Raw genomic sequence first — 19,381 nt, forward strand, 5'->3', positions numbered from 1 at the left:
TATCATTTTTTTCTTTATTTTATTACCTTTTGTTTCTCTTTTGTATAATTTAAAAAGCATTAATATGTTAACTAATGTTTCTCATCAACTAGTGCTTTCATAGTCTTAAATACATTTACTTAAAATCCCCAGACTATATCTATATACAAAAGTGTAAATCCTTTGAGAAAATTTAGTAACTTTCTTTAGTTTTGATATATTAGAATATTTTCTAGAAGATGAAAACCAAAGGAGATTTGGAAATCTTTATGTATCGTGTTGACTGTGTTGAAGATTAAATTAAGGTGATTCTATCTTCATTCAAAGTTAGAAGTGAATGGTATGCTCAGAAATCTATCCATTGTTAAAATTATTCCTTGCATATTTTTCATATAACCAAAGTGAATGAAATATAATTGACGTAACTATCAATAGTTTTTTTTAAAAGGTATTTTAGTGGGATCTTAGTCCTTTTGATACTTTTTCATTAACTGTAGTATATTTTGATATATCCTGTGTCAATGGGAGATGGTGGTAAAAACAACTAAAACAAAATAAAGCTAAGAAATATTGTGTAAAACATGCAGTATTCAATTTAATTTTAAAGGAAATGGAACTTGATTTGTTTTGTTCATAAAGATTGAAATATATGCAGTATAGCTAAAATTTTTAAGGTAATATTAGTTATAACACTTTTGATAACTCAAACTTTCATACTTTAGATTTCTTGATAGTAAGACGGAGGTACAAAGTGCATTCTGTTAAGTAAATACCTTTGAATAAATTAAGTGAAATCTGTGGAAAATGCTGTATATTAACAAGCATTGTTAAAACTGCATATTCCTTTTAATAGTGAAAGTTTATATTCCACTGGGCATTTTTAAAGGTATAGGAGGTCCTAAACCATGAAATTGCATTTTTATTGCACATCCAACGGTGTATTTCCTTCCAATTTAGTTTATGTTTGAATTATATAACTGATAAATACCTAGAAATATTTTATTACTTTTCTCTGAGGGGAGAAATATATAAATATATAAAATATTATAAATAGCATAATATAATAATAAATTAATAAAATGATAAATATGTAAAATGTATTGTTCACCTGCATCATTTCTTTTGAAAATTACAAGTTTTTCAAATTATATTGAAAATGAACATTTTCAGTTATCTCTGTAGTTCTGCCATTGTCGATTAGAGTATGTCTTCCATTGCTAATTATCTCACATAAATATTATTTATTAATACCCTACTATGTATGGAAACTATGTGAGGAGCTGAGATATAACAAGAATCAAAATAGAAGCAGTTACTGGTCCCATAGAATTTACAGTCTAATGGAAAAGATGGACAAATAATTAATGTGCTCACACTGTGACAAGGTGTTGACTTCAAGTCGTGTGATTGACCTTTAGAATAGGGGAGAGGTAGCTCTGTGAAGAAATTGGAGGTGGCCTATATACAGATGATTCACATATTTTTATTTCAAACTCAGACCTTTCTTCTGGCCTGCAGAGCCAATTGTAGCATGATAACTGGATACCTGGATATCTCCAAAACTTCTGAAGATCTTCCCCAGCGCTCTCCCCCAGAAAACAAACAAAAAACCTGATCCCTGTTCAATGTCCTCTATCATCTTCCATCCAGCTGCACAAGTAGGAAACCAGGTATCATCTTTGATACCTTTCCCTTCTTTCTTCCCATAATCTGTCACCATATCCTATCAGTTTTATGTCCTAAATATTAATCTCTCTTAACTGTTCATCCCTATGCATCTCTATTTCTACCTAGCTAGTCTATGCTAGCATTCTCTCTTGCTTGGTCTAGTAGAATAACTTCCTCCCAGTCTCCACATCCATTCTCAATCCCTTCCATTCTGCTTTTAGCATTACATTCAGAATGATTTTTCAAGGGGTATGTATGATTATGTCTTTTCCTTGACTAACATCCAGCATTAGCTTTTGATTGCTCTTTTGCTAAAGACTAAAATCCTTTCTGAGATCTTTCATAATCTGGCTCTTGCGGTCTTCTCTAGCTTCATCTTGCACCTACCTTAGTACCTTTATTCTGTGCCCTCGAGCCATAAGTGGTGCTGGCGCTCCTGCACAACCTAGCTCAGTCATTCATTCAGAGAGAAGAAGCCTTCTCTGAATACACAGATTAGGTCAAAACTTCAGCATCCTGAATTCTCTTCTAATGCTCTATAGCATTTACCACGGTTGCAGTTTTGCTTTGTTTTGTTTCATTATTTTACTTCCCTACTATATTGTAAACTCTAGCCATGAAACAGAGACAGTACTTAATTTAGCTTGTATATAATGGGCACCCAAATAAATATTATATTGAATGAATGAAAGTGTGGGAGAGTAAAATAACCATATAAATCTACATTTGTTGTAATTAATATATATCTTAGAATAAAGATAATTAGTCATAGTTGGAACAATAAAGTATAGGATAGATTCACAAGAGATGTGCATGTGTCAACACTGATGTTTACTGCTAGGAAATGATAACAACATGGATCAAATTGACTTTTATTAAAGATTGATTTGCTCTTAAAAAAAGGTCTTGTTTGATGAAATTAAGAAACAGGGCCAATGTCATAACCACATACTGAAAATCATGTTCTGTATGTACTTGGTGGGAAAATCCTGTGAATATGTTACTACTTAGTTAATAAGTGAAGTATTTTTAGGCTGTGTATTAAACTAAAAAAGAATTAAAATAGAAGTCATGGCCCCCTGTTAAGTGTATTTGGTTTGAGTTGGAGTAATCGACAAAGAGCATTTGAAGAAGTTTCTTCAGTAAGTGTTATGATATATGACTTTTGCCCAGTTTTTCGTATTGTTTAGGTCATTTGGTAAGGGGAGAAAAGCTAATCTTTCCTTTGAAAGAACTGTCTGTTGGAGATCCTTTGGTGTCTTCTCTTCTCAGGTCTCTTCCAGTACTTCATGTTTTAAGGAGATAAAGCATAGGACATGAAGGAGTGACATAGAAGGACATAGAAGTTTTTAGAGGGATTGGGAAAAGGAAGCAAATCCCATGTGTTCTTGTGAGCATTTTTTCATCAGATTTTCTTCCACTATGTCACAGATGATTGCCTAACCTCAATATAGTGGCAAAAACAAGCAGTTCTTAACCAAGGAGGCATTGGTAGTAGGGTCTTAACTCTTTATCAAGCTGTTCATGGTAAATTCCCAGAAGTAAAGTGTATCAGAGTATACAATTAGCTGCCTACTTTGTCTCTTCTTTCTATATGTCTGTCTGTGGTGGCTATAGGACAGATTTCATGCACACACCACACATTTGCATACTGAAATGGCTCAGAAACATCCTAGAGATTTTTTAAGTGCCAATATTTCTTGCCTGGTATATGGAGAACCCTGTTTTCATTTTCTATAAACCGAAGACTAAGATCTACCAGTGTTGAAATCTTGGCTACCTTACTTAATCATCATGTGACCTTGGGGAAGTTACTTAAACTCTCTGTGCCTCTTTCCTAATCTGTAAAAGAGGGATAATAATAGTACCTTCTGCAGAAGGTTGTTAAATAGTCTCATTGAGTTAATATAAGTAAAGCACCTAGTAGAGTGCCTGGTATATAATAAGTTCCCTTTCCTGTATACTTCGTTTTCTTAAAACATCTTTTTAAAACAATTTGCTTATTCAGACAGGAATAAAGTTTATAGCATTTTTGATAGTGGTCACTGAAAGAGCACTCAAGTCAGTTTAAAATCTAGTGTTTATTTTTCCTTTTTTCTTTGATTTAAAATATTGCTGAATGCATTTCCTGAAAATATACTTCTCTTCCTATTTCTCGCTCTACATATTGTCATATAAATTGAGCAATTTCATTTATCAATCACATTGATTTGTCATTTTCTATTGACTTAGCTGTCCTCCCCCTAAACTGGGAGTTCTTCCAGGGTACAGACTACATCTTGCTCAATTTTACATTGTTTTTGCATAGTGCCTGGCTTTTAGTAACCCTGGCTAAATATTTCTCAAATGTGGTAGATCTAGATCCAAAAATATAACATTTGAATCACTGCTTAGTTTTTTCCCTCCTCTTGTTTCATTGTTTAGAAAATAGAGAACCATTATATGACTCAGAGGATTCATTTGGATGAGACCGATAATATTATAATGGAATTTGGGGTTAGAAGCTCACCATAAATTGTTCTTGCAGTCGTTAGTTTTCCCTATGCTACCTATATATAAACAAATGGTAGTGAATTTCCCAAAGTTAAAGTCTTTGAAATAAATGGATTGGTGGGAGGTAAATTATATCTTGGTGTAACAAAATCTGTTTATTGCAATTGTTAAATAAAAACCAGATGAGTAAAAATATTTTAAAAAATACCATTTAATTTTAATCTTTGCTGTTTATGCTGCGATCAGGATGTTTAACATGTCTTCATTTATCATCTCTTGAAAAACATTCTAAGTTCTTTCTTAATATGCTATTTTGTCTCTTGATAAACTAACTTGAAAGGCTTAAAATGAAGAAGGGAATTTGTGTGTCTGTCTTTATCTTAAGGAGTAACAGAATATTAGAATTTTAAGATTAGACTAAAGTTCAACATCTTTTTGCTAGCTTTGAATTTATATTCTTTGGGGTAGATTTAAACTATTACTCATAGGATTTTTTCATGTTGTAGAATTATGAACATACATTGACTCATAAACTTAAATTTTAAAAATGTAAAGATTTAGTTTTAAAAGTTCTCAAATCAAAATGTAGCAGTTCTCAACAGGCCACATTGTGTGCACTTATTCAGATCTAGAGCAATTCTTAAGTTGTAATGCATATTATGTAGTTATTATTCTGTCATTACATACCATGCCTTCATGTGACTGATGGGAAACTCATAATTCATCCTACATAAAGAAGTTTTTAGAGTCATGTGTCAAGTATGACAAACTTTCAAAGTTCATTTTTAAACATTTGGAGGTCTCGAGTATTTATGGATAAATATTTTAAACAAAATAATTTTTTAATAAAGATAATGAATTTATAAATAATACATTTCTATTACAATAAGTGTGAGATATCAAAGTGCTTCTCACCATCGGACTTACAGTTCACTGCAAATAAAAGACTACTTACTATATGTCAGACACCTTTTCAAATTAAGTGATTTGGAAAATATTTCCATGACATGCAAAATTATGTCAAACTCTATTCATGACCCCCCTATTTCCAGCTGTCTGCCTGCCTGCCCTGCCCCCTTGCCCTGCCCCCTTGCCCTGCCCTGCCCTGCCCTTCCCCCTTCCCTCTTCCCTATTCCCCTTCCCTTTCCTTTTTCCTTCCCTTTTCCCTTCTCTTTCCTTTTTCCTCTCCTTTCCTTTCCTTCTCAGAGTCTTGCTTTGTTGGCTGGGCTAGAGTGCTGTGGCATCAGGCTAGCTCACAGCAACCTCAAACTCCTGGGCTCAAGCAATCCTCCTGCCTCAGCCTCCGGAGCGGCTGGGACTACAGGCACACGCCATCATGTCCGGCTAATTTTTTCTATATATTTTTAGTTGTCCAGCTAATTTATTTCTATTTTTAGTAAAGATGGAGTCTCCCTCTTGCTCAGGCTGGTTTCAAACTCCTGACCTTGAGCGATCTCCCGCCTCAGCCTCCCAGAGTGCTAGGATTACAGGCGTGAACCACCATGCCCTGGCCAACAGCAGTATTTCTTTTACCATAGTAGACATATTTTACCATAGTAGACATTTGCTAAAATAAAACTGGAAATACATTGACAGTCTTAGAGATCTGAGCTCAATCTTAATCTCAATCTCTCTCTCTCTCTCTCTCTCTCTCTCTCTCTCTCTCTCTCCCTCTCCCTCTCCCTCTCCCTCTCTCCCTCTCTCCCTCTCTCCCTCTCTCCCTCTCTCCCTCTCTCCCTCTCTCTCTCTCTCTCCCTCCCTCCCTGTCTCTCTAGAAAAGAGTAAAATGGAAAATAAAATCAGTGCATGTAAAGTGGGAGAGCAGAGAGAGAGATATCTCTATGATATGGTAGATACTTCTTTATTTTCATAGAATTGAATTACTAGGTACAAAGAGCTTAGAATGGTGCTTAGTACATGGTACACACTAACTAAGAATTATCTGCCACTTATACCGTGCTGGTTTGTTCACATACATGGAAGAAACTAGTTCCTCAATTATTAATTTAATTATTTAATTACAAATTATCCTTATAGGGAGATTTGGGAGTCCATGTGTAAGTATGGAGAGGTATTAAGTTGGGTTATCCGTAACCTGCGGACTGCCTGCTCAAAAAATTTATGAAATGGGATTTGTATTGCCTGATGTGTTAATCTCAAGGTCGTTGGAGGGATCAAATGACAGCAATAAATATATATATATAAAAAGAATTATCTGCCTTTCAGTTCTCTGCCTCTTGCAAGTTTAGGGGTCTTTTGGCATAGGTGCTGAGTTTGAGAGTTAGTCTTGAGTTGGAAAGTGAGGGAAATGGAAGAGTTATATGGAAGAGTTGAAAGAGTTCAAATACTGTTAAATAGTCTTTTCTCTGTATCTCTAATTTTGGTAAATGAGAATTACTTTGTGAGTGGTCTTCAATTTTAGTACAGTTTTGAAAACATGAAAAATAATATGGGCAAAGATTATGCAGAGAACTTGTAATGATTTCACATCACACTTTGAAACTCTTGGCTATATCCTGCAAGAGGCTTCATGATCTGGTTAGTGTTTATACCTCTCTGACTTCATCTTGTACCAGTCACTTCACCCTCGCAAGACTCACTTTATTCTTGCTGATCACAGGCTCCACCCTATCATTTTGGCTTAAAAGTTGTCTCCTGGGTGTTGCCATTCAAAATTAGCCATAATTCTCTATTACCGTAACTGCTTGCTGCTTTCACAGCACCTGTTTTATTAATATTTCTAAGAACTTAGAATGATAACAGAATTATTTTGCTCACTTTTAGTTTACTTATTTGTATCATTCTCCTCCCCCAGAACATAAACTGTATGAGGGTAGAGAGCTTATCTACATTGTTACTCCCCTATATCTAGTGTCTAAGACAGTTGTTAACACATAGTAGGTTCCCAAAAGGTTATGCAAGTAATACTTGTTTGTTGGCAGGTAAGATAAAAGAGAGAAAAACTCTTAGTAAGCCACTTAGATGACCACTGTTAACTTTTCATATATTTATCTAAGCTTTTCTCTATGCATATACATATATGCACACACACTTAAAACATATGCATTTTTTCAAAAGGGTCATATTTTATATTGCACTATTGAATCTCATATACCTTCTAGTTTAGAGTTACTTTTCTCCAAGTTCTGTATGTGATGAACCATTTCTGTGACTTTAAAATGTTCTATAGTGAAGTCAGTTCCTTAAAAGTAGGCTTTGAGTCTAAGGGTCAGAGGGTGGAGGTGTGGGGAGAAAGAGGGTAGAACAAAATGAAAATTTTCTAAGCAAACCTTACATTTCTGTATAGAGGTCCCTTTGGGCCACATGTTGGTGTGAATCAATGAATCATACCCACCTACTACCCTGAGTTAATTTTTTGATTGTATTTTCATCAAGTTTTTCTGAAAGTATAAGACTTCAATTAATGTTTAAGAAATCTTTCTATACCATTTCACCACTCCCTACATTGAAGAGTACAACTTGCTTTTATGTATGAGTATGGTATGAGTGTCTACTGAAATAGAAAGATCCTTTATTAGTACTCATAACTTTTAAAAGTCAACAGTCTTCACACCCACATAGTAAAGTTCTCCCTGTATGTATGTATCTCCCACAGAAAGATACATAATGCCCTAAAATGGAAGCATGAGTCATGGCAGGAAGTTCTTTTGAAGAAACTATTAACAATAAGTTAAAGAACATTGTAACTCTGGTATTAAATTGTTGAATTAGGAGAAATAGCACCACACAAGTTATCCCCTAATAACCTTATAACATCAGTGCTACAAGTCTTACAAATGTTATTAATTCTACAATTCATATTAATGGTATTTACACATACATCTCAGGTCCATCATTGATAATCTCCTTCTTCCTCCTCAACACCTACCAACCTTCATCTTTTAAACCCAGAAGCAAGATCATGTCTTTTATGAAATCTCAGACTGTTTAAATAATTTCTTTATCTTCTGACCTTTTCCACCCAATTTAGCAAATTGATATGTAGTCCAATATTGTTCTCTATTATTTTTTGTCTTGTCAAAAAAGTTTAAGTATCTTGGGGGAGGAAGGTAATTGTAATGTTTTTGTTTGTCCTTGGTAGCACTTTCCAGGTATTGAGATATAGAAGGTAATTCTTAATTGATTGATCTTTTTAGCCTAAGTTTTTCTCTCAGTTTCTGTATACTTTTGCCTTAGATTTCTCACATGTAGTAGAAGGATCATTGTATGAACATAAATAATCATTCAGTGAACAGAATAATCGGAATTTAGTTGTAGTTTACATATGTTAATTGTTATTTGCAAAATATAACTTTTTTCCTTCTTTAGCAAAGTGTCTGGCATTTTGGCTTAAGGTTGAGCCACCACATATCTAATGGAAACCAGAATTAGTGAACTTGGGGGCCAGGGACAAATGTTCTAAATATAGCTAGCTGTATAACCCTGAGCAAGACACTTATTCTCTACTTCACTTCTCTCACCTGTTAATAACAGCTACCAGAGTATCTGTACTGAGCATTTTCTATGTCTTCAAATGACTCTGTAGGTTAGGTGAATAAGGTAGGTGGTAATACCCATTACCATCTTATACAAAGAGAAAACTGAAACTCATAAAGGTCAAATAACTTGACTAAGGTTATACTCTAATGGCAAACGTGGTATTTAAAATCCAGGTTTCTCTGTTTCTGTTGCTTATGCACATTCCATAAACAAACGGAGATTAGATTAGATGACTTCCAAAATTACTATATTCCAAAATCACTCTTGTGGGTTCCTGCTGTTGTTAATGAGTTTGTTTTGTAATTTGGTTTTTTGGTGTTTTTTTTTTTTTTTTATTCAGTAGATACAACTTTTTTTACTTCTTAGCCTTTAGCTCTTTCCTAAAAACTTTTTTGTCATGACTAATCACTAATTTAGAAAATTTAAACAGTTATTGAAATGAATGCAAGATTGATAAACCGCACCTATAATTTTTCTCAAGTCTGGTAAATATATTTGAACATCACAAACAGCAGCAGTAAATATGTAATTGGGTAAAGAAAGCAGAAGAACAAATAGGGATGAAGCTTTACATCAAGAGAAAATTGATTTCATTCTTTCTTCATGTTAATTAAATTTACTTCCTGGGTCATATTTACTGTTTCATTTTTCTTGGTGTCAACCTTATTTTTTACATTTTTCTATGACATTTCTCCTAATTTACTTGGAGTATTACTATAAAAAAATTACAAAATAATTTTGAGAGGAAACTTTTAGATAGGAATTCAAGATACTTATTGGTAGTTTATTTTGGATTTAAAACATTAGATGTAAAGATTAATTGTTTTCTAAATAAATCAGGGTAAACTTCGGGGTGACTTGCTAACTTTGTTGTCAAATGATTGCACCGATGTTGACTGTATAAAGAAATAAAGAATGTTGACATAATATTAAGTCTCTGACAGCTCTATAGCAATATAAATTTTAGAAGAGCAAATGAACAAAACTTCCATCTTGTTTTCTTCTGTAGATGGCATAAATAGAACTCTTAGCTTGCATTATTGTATATGGATTGTATATGTATATATATTCATATACTTGTAGATACATATAGTTGTGTATGTTTACTAGATCACAGTATGGCTCAATCTGAAGGGATGAAAAACTTTTACTGTTTGAATTAACATTGTAATTGATTTGTGTCATCAAAGACTGTGGTTTTGTAAGGAGAGTTTTAAATAGCTTAAACTTCAAGAAAATAAAAGGTCCTACTTCTGCAATTATGCTTATATTTAAAAAATTTTAAAAAGCAGTCTGTGCTGTAATATTTTGATTTGTAGTTGAATTTGCTGAGGTTAGGATTTTGTATATTTTTATTATAAACACCTCCCTGTCATAAATTTAAGCAAAGTTAAGTAAATATTATTAATATTTAGTTTTGGGGATTTTTTTCTAATGTACTAGTATCACAACATTTGTTTACTTTTTACATATTCTCAAAAAAAATTTAGAACTAATTTCAGTATGAGTTCTAACAGTCAAATGTATGTGTATATTAATATTATCCTATTCTCTGTCTTAATTGACTGTAAGTTTAATGGAGGAAGAAAGAAGTCTTAATTACTGTATATACTATTCTATGCCTGATACATAGTAGGTGCTAAATAAATGTGTAATGAATGAGTAAATGTGGGAAATAGCCTATTGATCAATACTGCCACCTATATGCATTAGTGAAAATGTAGATGCTTAGTATACATACTAATTTAATTGATAATACCTATAATAGAACAGGTTTATTAACTTGCCAGTTTTAGTTATGAACCTTTTAATAAGAACTTACATCCAAAAAAGTTAATGACAGTGGGTTAGTGAAATTTCAAAAAGTTTATTTAGCCTTAACGTGCTTGGCATCCCTTTCGTTGATGATGAAATTTTGAACTGTCTCTAATCTAAATTCTGTGCTCAGTGCAAGACAGCTAACTGTGGTAGGTGGTTTCCTACTCCTTTCCAGAGTAAAGAATGTTTTCATGATAGTAAAATCATTGACATAGGAATATAAACACATTCCCCTACTATTATAAGATGGAAATGTATTTTTAAATGTTAACAAGGTAATGGAAAGAACTAATAGTATTCATAGTATCATCAACTAATTATAAACTTTTTAGTTTAAATAAATTCTTTTTTTTGTAATAGAGTCTTATTCTGTCACCCAGGCTGGTATGCAGTGGCCTGTCCTAGCTCATTGCAGCTTCAAACTCCTGGGCTCAAACAGTCTTCCTGCCTCAGCTTCCCAGGCAGCTAGGACTACAGGCACACAGTACCACACCCACCTAATTTTTTAAATAATTTTTTTGTAGAAAGGAGGCTTCTGTTATTTTAGCCGGGCTGGTCTTGAACTCCTGGGTTCAAGTGATCCTCCTGCCTCAGACTCCGAAAATGCTGGGATTACTGGCATGAGCTACCGTGCCTTGCCCTAGATAAACTTTTCAGTACTGAGTATAATATATATTTATGCTTTAGAAAAATAATGCTGTGGTTGCTACTGTTTGCTCATCTGGCCAGTTATTAAAAAATGTTAATTATTTGTTATGTATCGTTTTTCTGGATGCCCTAGAAATAAAATTAAGATGTGAAATTTTAGGGAGAAAGATGTATAAAATAATGCCAATGAGTTATGATAAGTATAATAATAGAACTATATATAAGAGAAATGATGAACTCAGTCATGGTGAGGAAAAGAACTCTATTAACTATTACTGCTTTTTTGTTGACACTGTGGATAAAGATACATACTTCTTTAAAGATACATGGTTCACTGAAAACTGATTGTTTATATTTTACTCTTTATATGTGAATTAATTTTTGTTTCTGCGCATAACCACAACTTGCCCTTCTAATAAAATTAAGTCGTCTGAGCCATTTGCTCAGAAAGAGCCATTTCTCTTGTACTACCTCACAGGTTAATCATTCTACTCACCATTGTTCCCCAGAGGCTTATACTTTGGGATAGTACATCATCATATCTTTGTGCTATTTTTTTCCTCAAGTTACTGCTATTATCCATTCTTTTCCTATGTCTGCTTCAATGAAGTTGTAATGAAATGAGGATTGGGTCAGAGTTAGCAGATGAATTCTATTCTAGGACCTCCTTTTTGGTCATTCCCCTTGCTAATGGATTTTCAATAATGCTTATAGGTTGTCAGTCAATACAAGAAATAATTTTGTATACAATGGGAAAAATTATTGCCTACTGAAATTACATGAAAATTTTGTTTATTGTATGATAATATAATATGGTGAGATATTCTAAAAATTTGAATGACAAACATAAACATTTTCTTAACTATTGTGATTGACTACCTAACCTTCTTTTCAATGGACTTGTTAACATTCTATTAATAACATAAGACATAAAATATCTCTTTTTAAAAATAAGCTTATTTAACATAGATAATGGACTGATGATCTAAGGTTCAAAATGTAAGGGGTGAGATGGATAGATATAGATACAAACACCCAAAGACTTTTTTAAATATCATTCTACTAAAAATTTAAATCTGAATAACGTTCTAAACATCTGTATTTTAGCCAAGACTGACAAAAATAGGAATGTGAGAATGATTTCATTTTCTTTGCTCATGTATAGATTATGATGACAGTAACATAGATCACAATTTTCATTGATGGTACTTCAGAGAATGTTGAAAATCATTTTCATTCTATTAAATTTAAAATTCAAAGAGGCTTGGTTGACTAGCTTACTTGACAAATTCTTCATAGTTCAAATTAACATTATAAACAATATATTAGGAAGAATTTTAAAATACTTGGGAAAATAAGGTCTTTATTAGTACACATAAACATTTATACTTCTCACTTACAGGATAAACAAATTAATAAAAATTATTCCCAAATGGGAACCATGATAGATGGAGGATGTGTGGTGATAGAAAGACTTCTCAATATATACTTTTTTGTGTATTATTTTGAATCATGTAAATACTTTACCTTTATTCAAAAATAAAACATGAAAATATACCATATATACCTACATATAAATAAACATTAGTGGGTAACAGGTTTTCCTGTAGCTTCATAGCCGTAAGTGGGAGCCATGTAGTCATGAGACCATTCCTTTGTACAAAATCAAGAGATATTTTCTTCTTTAAACTCCTTAGGGTTTGAGACAGCATCCTCTGCTTTATGGAATTTCTTCTCTTATTAACTGAGTAGACTTAATTTGAAAAGATTAGTTCAGCTAGAGATAAGACATGATTTCAGTTGAAGTCGAAGTATAAACTGGTATTCCACTTGTCTTAGGACAACCTAGTTACCACTGACCAATTCTAAAGGACATTTTGGGTTTTCATTTTATAATTATTTTCTTCAGATAGCCCAGAACAGGGAGGGAAATACTTTTTTTTTCCTTTCCTGAGTCATGAATGTTCAGAAGCTTAAGGATTTATGGGTCCATTCCTTATAATTAGATTTTTTTGCTAAGAGTAAGAGATTTCAATTTTAAAAGAATTTCCCTTTGAAGTGGCTATTTAGAATAAATGTCTTCTGATTATTAAAAACCTAACTTCTGGGTACATGTACACATTGTTTCTGAGGATAAAAATTAAGAGCCAGGTAGGAGATTTTTTTAAAAAGATAAAAAGACAATAGAATATAATTTCCAGTAGAGAACCTAAGATATATATCTTCATAAAACTTTACATTATCTTATTTTCATTTATGTTTTAAAGGAAAAAACATTATATTGGTCTAAGGTCTTAGTTATAATGATAAACATTTTTATTTTTAAAATTACAATACTACTTTATGTGTTTTGAATCATTTTGCTCAAGAAAGTCATTTGACGCCATAGCAGAGAATATTAAAATGCAGTAAGTCCAAATAGTATTTCTTTTTTTCTGGAGAAACTTTCTAAGTACTTTAAATAACTGTAGGCACACAGTTTACTTGTAATAAAGAACATTAATGGGGAGGGTAGGAGTTAATTAACTAGACCCTTAATAATGGGCCTTTCTAGTCCAAGGAATCTTATAATTGCCTCTGAAGCTAGTTGTGAAGCAAGTTGCAAGATGAAATATCTAAATTTGTGTAGTAATCATTCTAAGAAAAATGTTGCCTTCAGGCAAACTTTGGTACCTTTATTATGTAAAATGCCTTTTTAATGATAAGCAATATGTATTGTCAAAATAATTTTGGAAGTAAAAGCCCTCTGTTTACTCAAGATTAAATTAACAACAAGAATATAAGGGTAAGACTCTCCAATGAGCACAGCTTTTACTCCTTTTGGGAGGAAATAGCCTTTCACCAAACTTTATACACTTAGGTAGTACTAGTTTGTCAATCTTAAACAGATATTATCATGATTATAAGGATTGATGAATTGTATAGTAATTTTCTTGAAAATTACTGTGTTTTAAAAGAAAGGGAAAAGCATAGGGAATATTTTTTATTAAATCTTAATATAAGAAATATGCATGTTAAAATGTAACTTATTACATAATTTCTACAAATGCTGTATATTTTAAACTGGTTTATTTTATTGTCAGTCACCCCCTAAAATGTTTAATTTCTCCTTTTGAGATTGCCCATTTTGTACCATCTAAACTACTTGAAGAATCTGATCAGTCTGTGCCAGGACTACAGTAGTAGGGTGACAGTGAAAATCACCTGCTTTGCTTCTTTTTTGGGGGGGAGACCGCATGAAAATATATCCCATTTCCAAAATGTTTCTGATAGGACTTATTTGTGGAAATGTTGCTTGCTATTTAAAACTATTCAAAAATGCAGGTTTTACAAAATACAAAAATAACCTCCTGAAAGTTTGAAAGGGGAGAGGGGGCTGTCGTGTGGGGGCGGTCTCATTTGCTTGCCCACATGCTCCCTCTGTTCAGTGCGTTGTGTGCTTACGGGTTCCCTGGAGCGGATCACCATATAATTGATGTGCAGTCTGCATTGCTGAATCCTGGACTGCACCATTCTGTGTTCAAGGGAAGATGTAATCTGATCCCTCTGCTGCTGAGGGAGGAATCTGTTCAGTCAAGGCTTTGACAGGGCACAGTCTCCTCCAATAATCTTCTCGGTTCTCTCTCATTATTCCCTCGAGTTCTCCTCAGTCAAGCTGCATGTATGTATGTGTGTCCCGAGGAAGCGGTTTGATACTGAGCTGCATTTGCCTTTACTGTGGAGTTTTGTTGCCGGTTCTGCTCCCTAATCTTCCTTTTCTGACGTGCCTGAGCATGTCCACATTAGAATCTGTGACATACCTACCTGAAAAAGGTTTATATTGTCAGAGACTGCCAAGCAGCCGGACACACGGGGGCACAGAATCACTGAAGGGGAAAAATACAGAAAATATGGGTTTCTACGGCACATTAAAAATGATTTTTTACAAAGTAAGTAATCTGTTTTCTTCCTATGCTGTGTGATTGTGTGTGTGTGCCTGCCTGAGAAGGAAAATCTGTATCATCAGAGATGGCTGCAGTATCCTCTAATTTTGGTGGGTGGCTGGATGTCTGGTATTCTGTTTTATATCATGAATGTAAGCAAATAATGGAAAGACATTGTAAGCTGGAAAAAGCTTTAAGTTTAACATAAGAAGCATATTTGAATCTGAGAATTTTTCAGTAAAAAAATATTCAGACTTTAGAAATGTGCTCCGTTAAATGCTGACCTGGAAATACTCTCTCCTTAGTTGGATTTTAGTGAGCCTTTTGCCTTTAATTTTTTTATACCTTATATATAGTTTTTCCTTTTTTATTAGTTGACTCTCTTAAAGTATAGTATCTCTAGAATATTTAAAGAGGTCATATTTACTTTCTGTGCCTCTCAAAAAATTGCAGAATTAATTTTTGGTTCTAAAGTCAGTATTTTCAGTAAATAGTACAATATTGAAAAGATTTCTGTAGTCATACAGAAGGTGCTTTGCTTTATAAAATATTTTAAAAACCCCTTTTTCAGTGGTTTTTTTTTTTTGGTACACATTTTGGGGCATGTTTATTCATTAAAGGATTTCTAAGATGAAAATAAAGTTTGCTTTTAGTGGCAAATGGCATTTTCCCATTGGTATTTACAGGATTTCCTAGGAAGTTCGGAAAGCCAGCATTATAGACTTAATTAGAATAAATATGAAAGTTTTTCATAATAATTATGAAAATAAGAATCTTTGGAAGTTATCAGAAAACCAGATTTTAAGGTAATCTGTGTTGACTGACCTTCCTGATGGATTTATTTGTATGTATATATATATGTGTATCTATAAATTATATACATGCAAGCACGTGGCTACCTGTATACTACAGCTTTTATATTTATGCTTACTTTTTAATAAAATTATTTGGAGAAAGAAAATAATGATTTTTAAGAGGAATCACTTTAAAACAATATGATGAGTACAGAAACTTCTGAAGGGAAGAAGAAACCAGATCAGTTCCATTTCTTTCCAATATGTATTTCATGAACTAAGGTATATATTGTGGATGAGCTTGTTTTACTCTCACCTCTAGCCCCTAACAGCATAAGATCATCCCTATATTTTAGAAGAGTTTCTTTATGATGATAAAAATAGTCTTTTTTATTCAATGTGGTTCAAAAAGGTTTTTAAAGTCTCTTTGGTTCTCTTTAGTATTTTTATTGTATCATGCTATGTTATGATGTTCCCATGTGAGGCAATAGGTAGGAAAATAAGACTATTGCAAAGCAAAGGTTTTTACCGTATTATAAAAATGAGGATAGCTATCTATCACTCTGAGTTTTTTTCCCTCCTGTAACTTGCAATAATACAGTAATTAATTAGTAGACGCAAATGTGAAAGGGGTTGTTGAAATGGAGAAAGTTGAATCTTACCATATCTTATTTTCTAATTTTAAAATGTCCGTATAATCAGATTACCTCAGTTAACCGATAGTGAAATATAAAAATATTTCAACCGATAGTGAAATATAAAAATATTTCAATACTGATGTTGACAAAATGCAGTTCTGAATGTATTTATAGCATAACGTGGCACAATGGAGCACCTTAAAAATGTAGATTTTGGGTATACCTTATAAAGAGGCATAACTCATTATTTTAAAATCTTTTGTTGTTGTTGTTGCTTTTCAAGTTAGAATATTTTGTCCTGAGTGTCAATAGAACTGTATTCTGTGTATATATCAGTTGATGACTTTTTGCCCCAGTTTTCTCTCTTATTGTGGATTTACTTTTAAAAACTGTCCTTTTTGCCTATACTGTTTTATACCTTTTTATAATCACACTTCAAGATTATTTTATTTACAGTGCTCCTTACCCTTTTATGATATGTGTGTTTAAAATTCAGTTAGTTACTTCTATACTTATTTCTGATATTGAAATTTTGAATTTGTTTTTCTCGAAACATGATTTTAAAGAAACTGAAGATTAGTGAGGAAAGCATGTTAAATATGATTCTTTTCTATGTGGATTAACATGAGATTTTTCCCTATGTTATTAATCTGGAAAACATAAAAGGTATATTACTTCAAGAAATATATATATATATTTATATATATATATGGAACATCAATTTTCAAATCACCATATACTGTTCTTCTGGACAAATATTAGGGTGAAAAATTTACGTTTCTGGTCTGTTAAGAATAAAACAAAGTAGAACAAATAGAAGAAATCATAAAACATTTATTTTCTATATTAACTAGATAGTTACCATTGTAGGTATACAAAAATTTAAGAGTTTTTTAATATTAACAATGCTAACTCAAGATTTGATAGTTGGACAGATGATTTTTTTTTTTTATTACAAACCTTTCTTATTTGTTTTTACCTTATAGATGAAAAGAAAGTTGGACCATGGTTCTGAGGTCCGCTCTTTTTCTTTGGGAAAGAAACCATGCAAAGTCTCAGAATATACAAGGTAATATTAAATAAAATAATTGAATATCTCATGATTCTCATGTTTTTTAGAGTTGATTCTGAAGGCATTTCTTTTAGTTTATCCTCATAGAATAATGTTACTTGTGCTATTAACTGTTTAATACATTTTGAGATTACTGGAAATTGAGAAATATATCATTTTAAATACGGGGAAGAAGGACTATCATGAAGTAAGATACAAGCAGAAATTATCCTGTGAACAAAATTTTAAAATCACAATTTTTAAGGAATTCTAAAAAGTAAACCATAAAATATGAATATGAACAAATATATCTTGTTACTATAGCAACAGCTGTTCTAGGGTACATATTTATATATGCAAAATTGAAGATACATTTATTTAGCAGTGAAATAAATCTCACAGTTACTAAATCTTATTTCATGAAATTAGTATGTTAGAAATTCCCTTTTATTGGCTTGATAGGTCTTATGTTTTTAACACAGCATTTCTATACCAGTAGAATAGTTTCCATAACAACTAAATAAAATTTTAATCTTGTTTCCTGTGTTCGTCTGTCATTTTTGGATTTTATGTTAGTAGAGAACTTTTCCCACTCTCACGTTAATTAGGCTAACTTAAGCACAAAATCTATTACCTAACCAATTAAAAATGGCTTTGAATGTCACTTGGAATGCTGTATTTTAAAATTTAAATGACAAAAGTATCTTGAGGTTTTTTTGGTCTTTTTTATTGAGTGCAGTTGTCACTTCTTTTAATAACTGATTGAGAGTTAGCAATAGAAACCATAGGAAATTCATGATTATGACAGTTCTTCTTTTTCTCAAAATATTTTGAAAGTAAATGTTATTCTATAAGATGCAATAAAATTAACATTGATGTAAGTATTTTTTGATTGAACATTATTACAGTTTGCATCTCTTTTTTTTCAGGGGAGCCGTTTATTTTTATTTCATTCCATTGTTGAAAATATTTCTTTCAAATGTTCTTTTATGAAATTTAGAAATCACAAGAATAGTCATACATACAAAAAGTGGAGAGATGGTACAGAAGAGAAAAATAAAGCTATCTCTTGGTTATTCAGGAACTGCTTTTCTGTGTGATTTTTCTCATATTAACTGTCCCCCTCTCTCATACTCTTTGCCTTTTGACAATTTTACTGTATTTTGGCACTTCCTCAAGAGGATTTGGAGGGATAGAGGGACAAGTGAAACTATTCACTTCATTTTGCTTTTTCTTTCTAGCCATAATAAGGTATTTCTTGGATGAGAAAGTTGAGTTTAATGTTAAACTAACTGTTAATGGTATTTTTTAATGTATAGATTCCAGTCAACCATATTATTTTGGTCTTCTATTAATATGGCTGATACCAAGATGAAGGTATTACATTATTCAGTTGTTTTTAAGGCAACTTATAATAAATGAGTGTTAAATTTTTATTTCAGGACATATTTTAGTAAAATTTATATTGAATTGCCCATTTTTTGTATTGAGAAAACAACTGAGAAGGCAAAAGTTTTATTTTTAGCCTTTTAACATATACTTTTACTAAAGCAAAATTAGACCAACTAATACATTTATTTACATGTGTTTTTGGACACTTTGTCAGTTAGGAAGGTGTATATTTGATGCTTGGTGATATTTTTGACAGATGTGCTAGTAAGATAAAGCTATGGTTTTTCATCATTTTTTCATAGAAAATTTGAATTATAAAGCACATCCTATTTTATTTTGGAGGAAAAAAATAGAACTTTTGAATTTGAAAGAAGAAAAGATAGATTTCATTCGTGAATGTAGAAATTGTCTTAGATGTCTAATGTTAAAAGATTTAAAGGGGTAGATATGAGGATTTTTCTGTAAAATCTGGTGATT

General features: G+C 32.2%; 1 protein-coding gene across 14 annotated transcripts in view; it reads left to right on the forward strand.

Annotated features, from left to right (window-relative positions):
- Nucleotides 1-19,381, forward strand: part of FBXW7 (F-box and WD repeat domain containing 7) — a 190,241-nt gene that overhangs the window by 142,852 nt on the left and 28,008 nt on the right. For 13 of the 14 annotated variants that reach the window (XM_012783702.3, XM_012783703.3, XM_012783705.3 and 10 more), the window contains one exon: nucleotides 17,448-17,530. In XM_012783702.3, coding sequence (XP_012639156.1) covers nucleotides 17,448-17,530 — 83 coding nt within the window. Of the gene's footprint in view, nucleotides 1-14,132; nucleotides 15,036-17,447; nucleotides 17,531-19,381 lie in introns of those variants that run through there. The other variant, XM_012783707.3, reaches the window with a different exon arrangement.

The sequence above is a fragment of the Microcebus murinus genome, chromosome 15 (genome assembly GCF_040939455.1).
Source record: "Microcebus murinus isolate Inina chromosome 15, M.murinus_Inina_mat1.0, whole genome shotgun sequence".
NCBI classification, from domain to species: Eukaryota; Metazoa; Chordata; class Mammalia; order Primates; family Cheirogaleidae; genus Microcebus; species Microcebus murinus.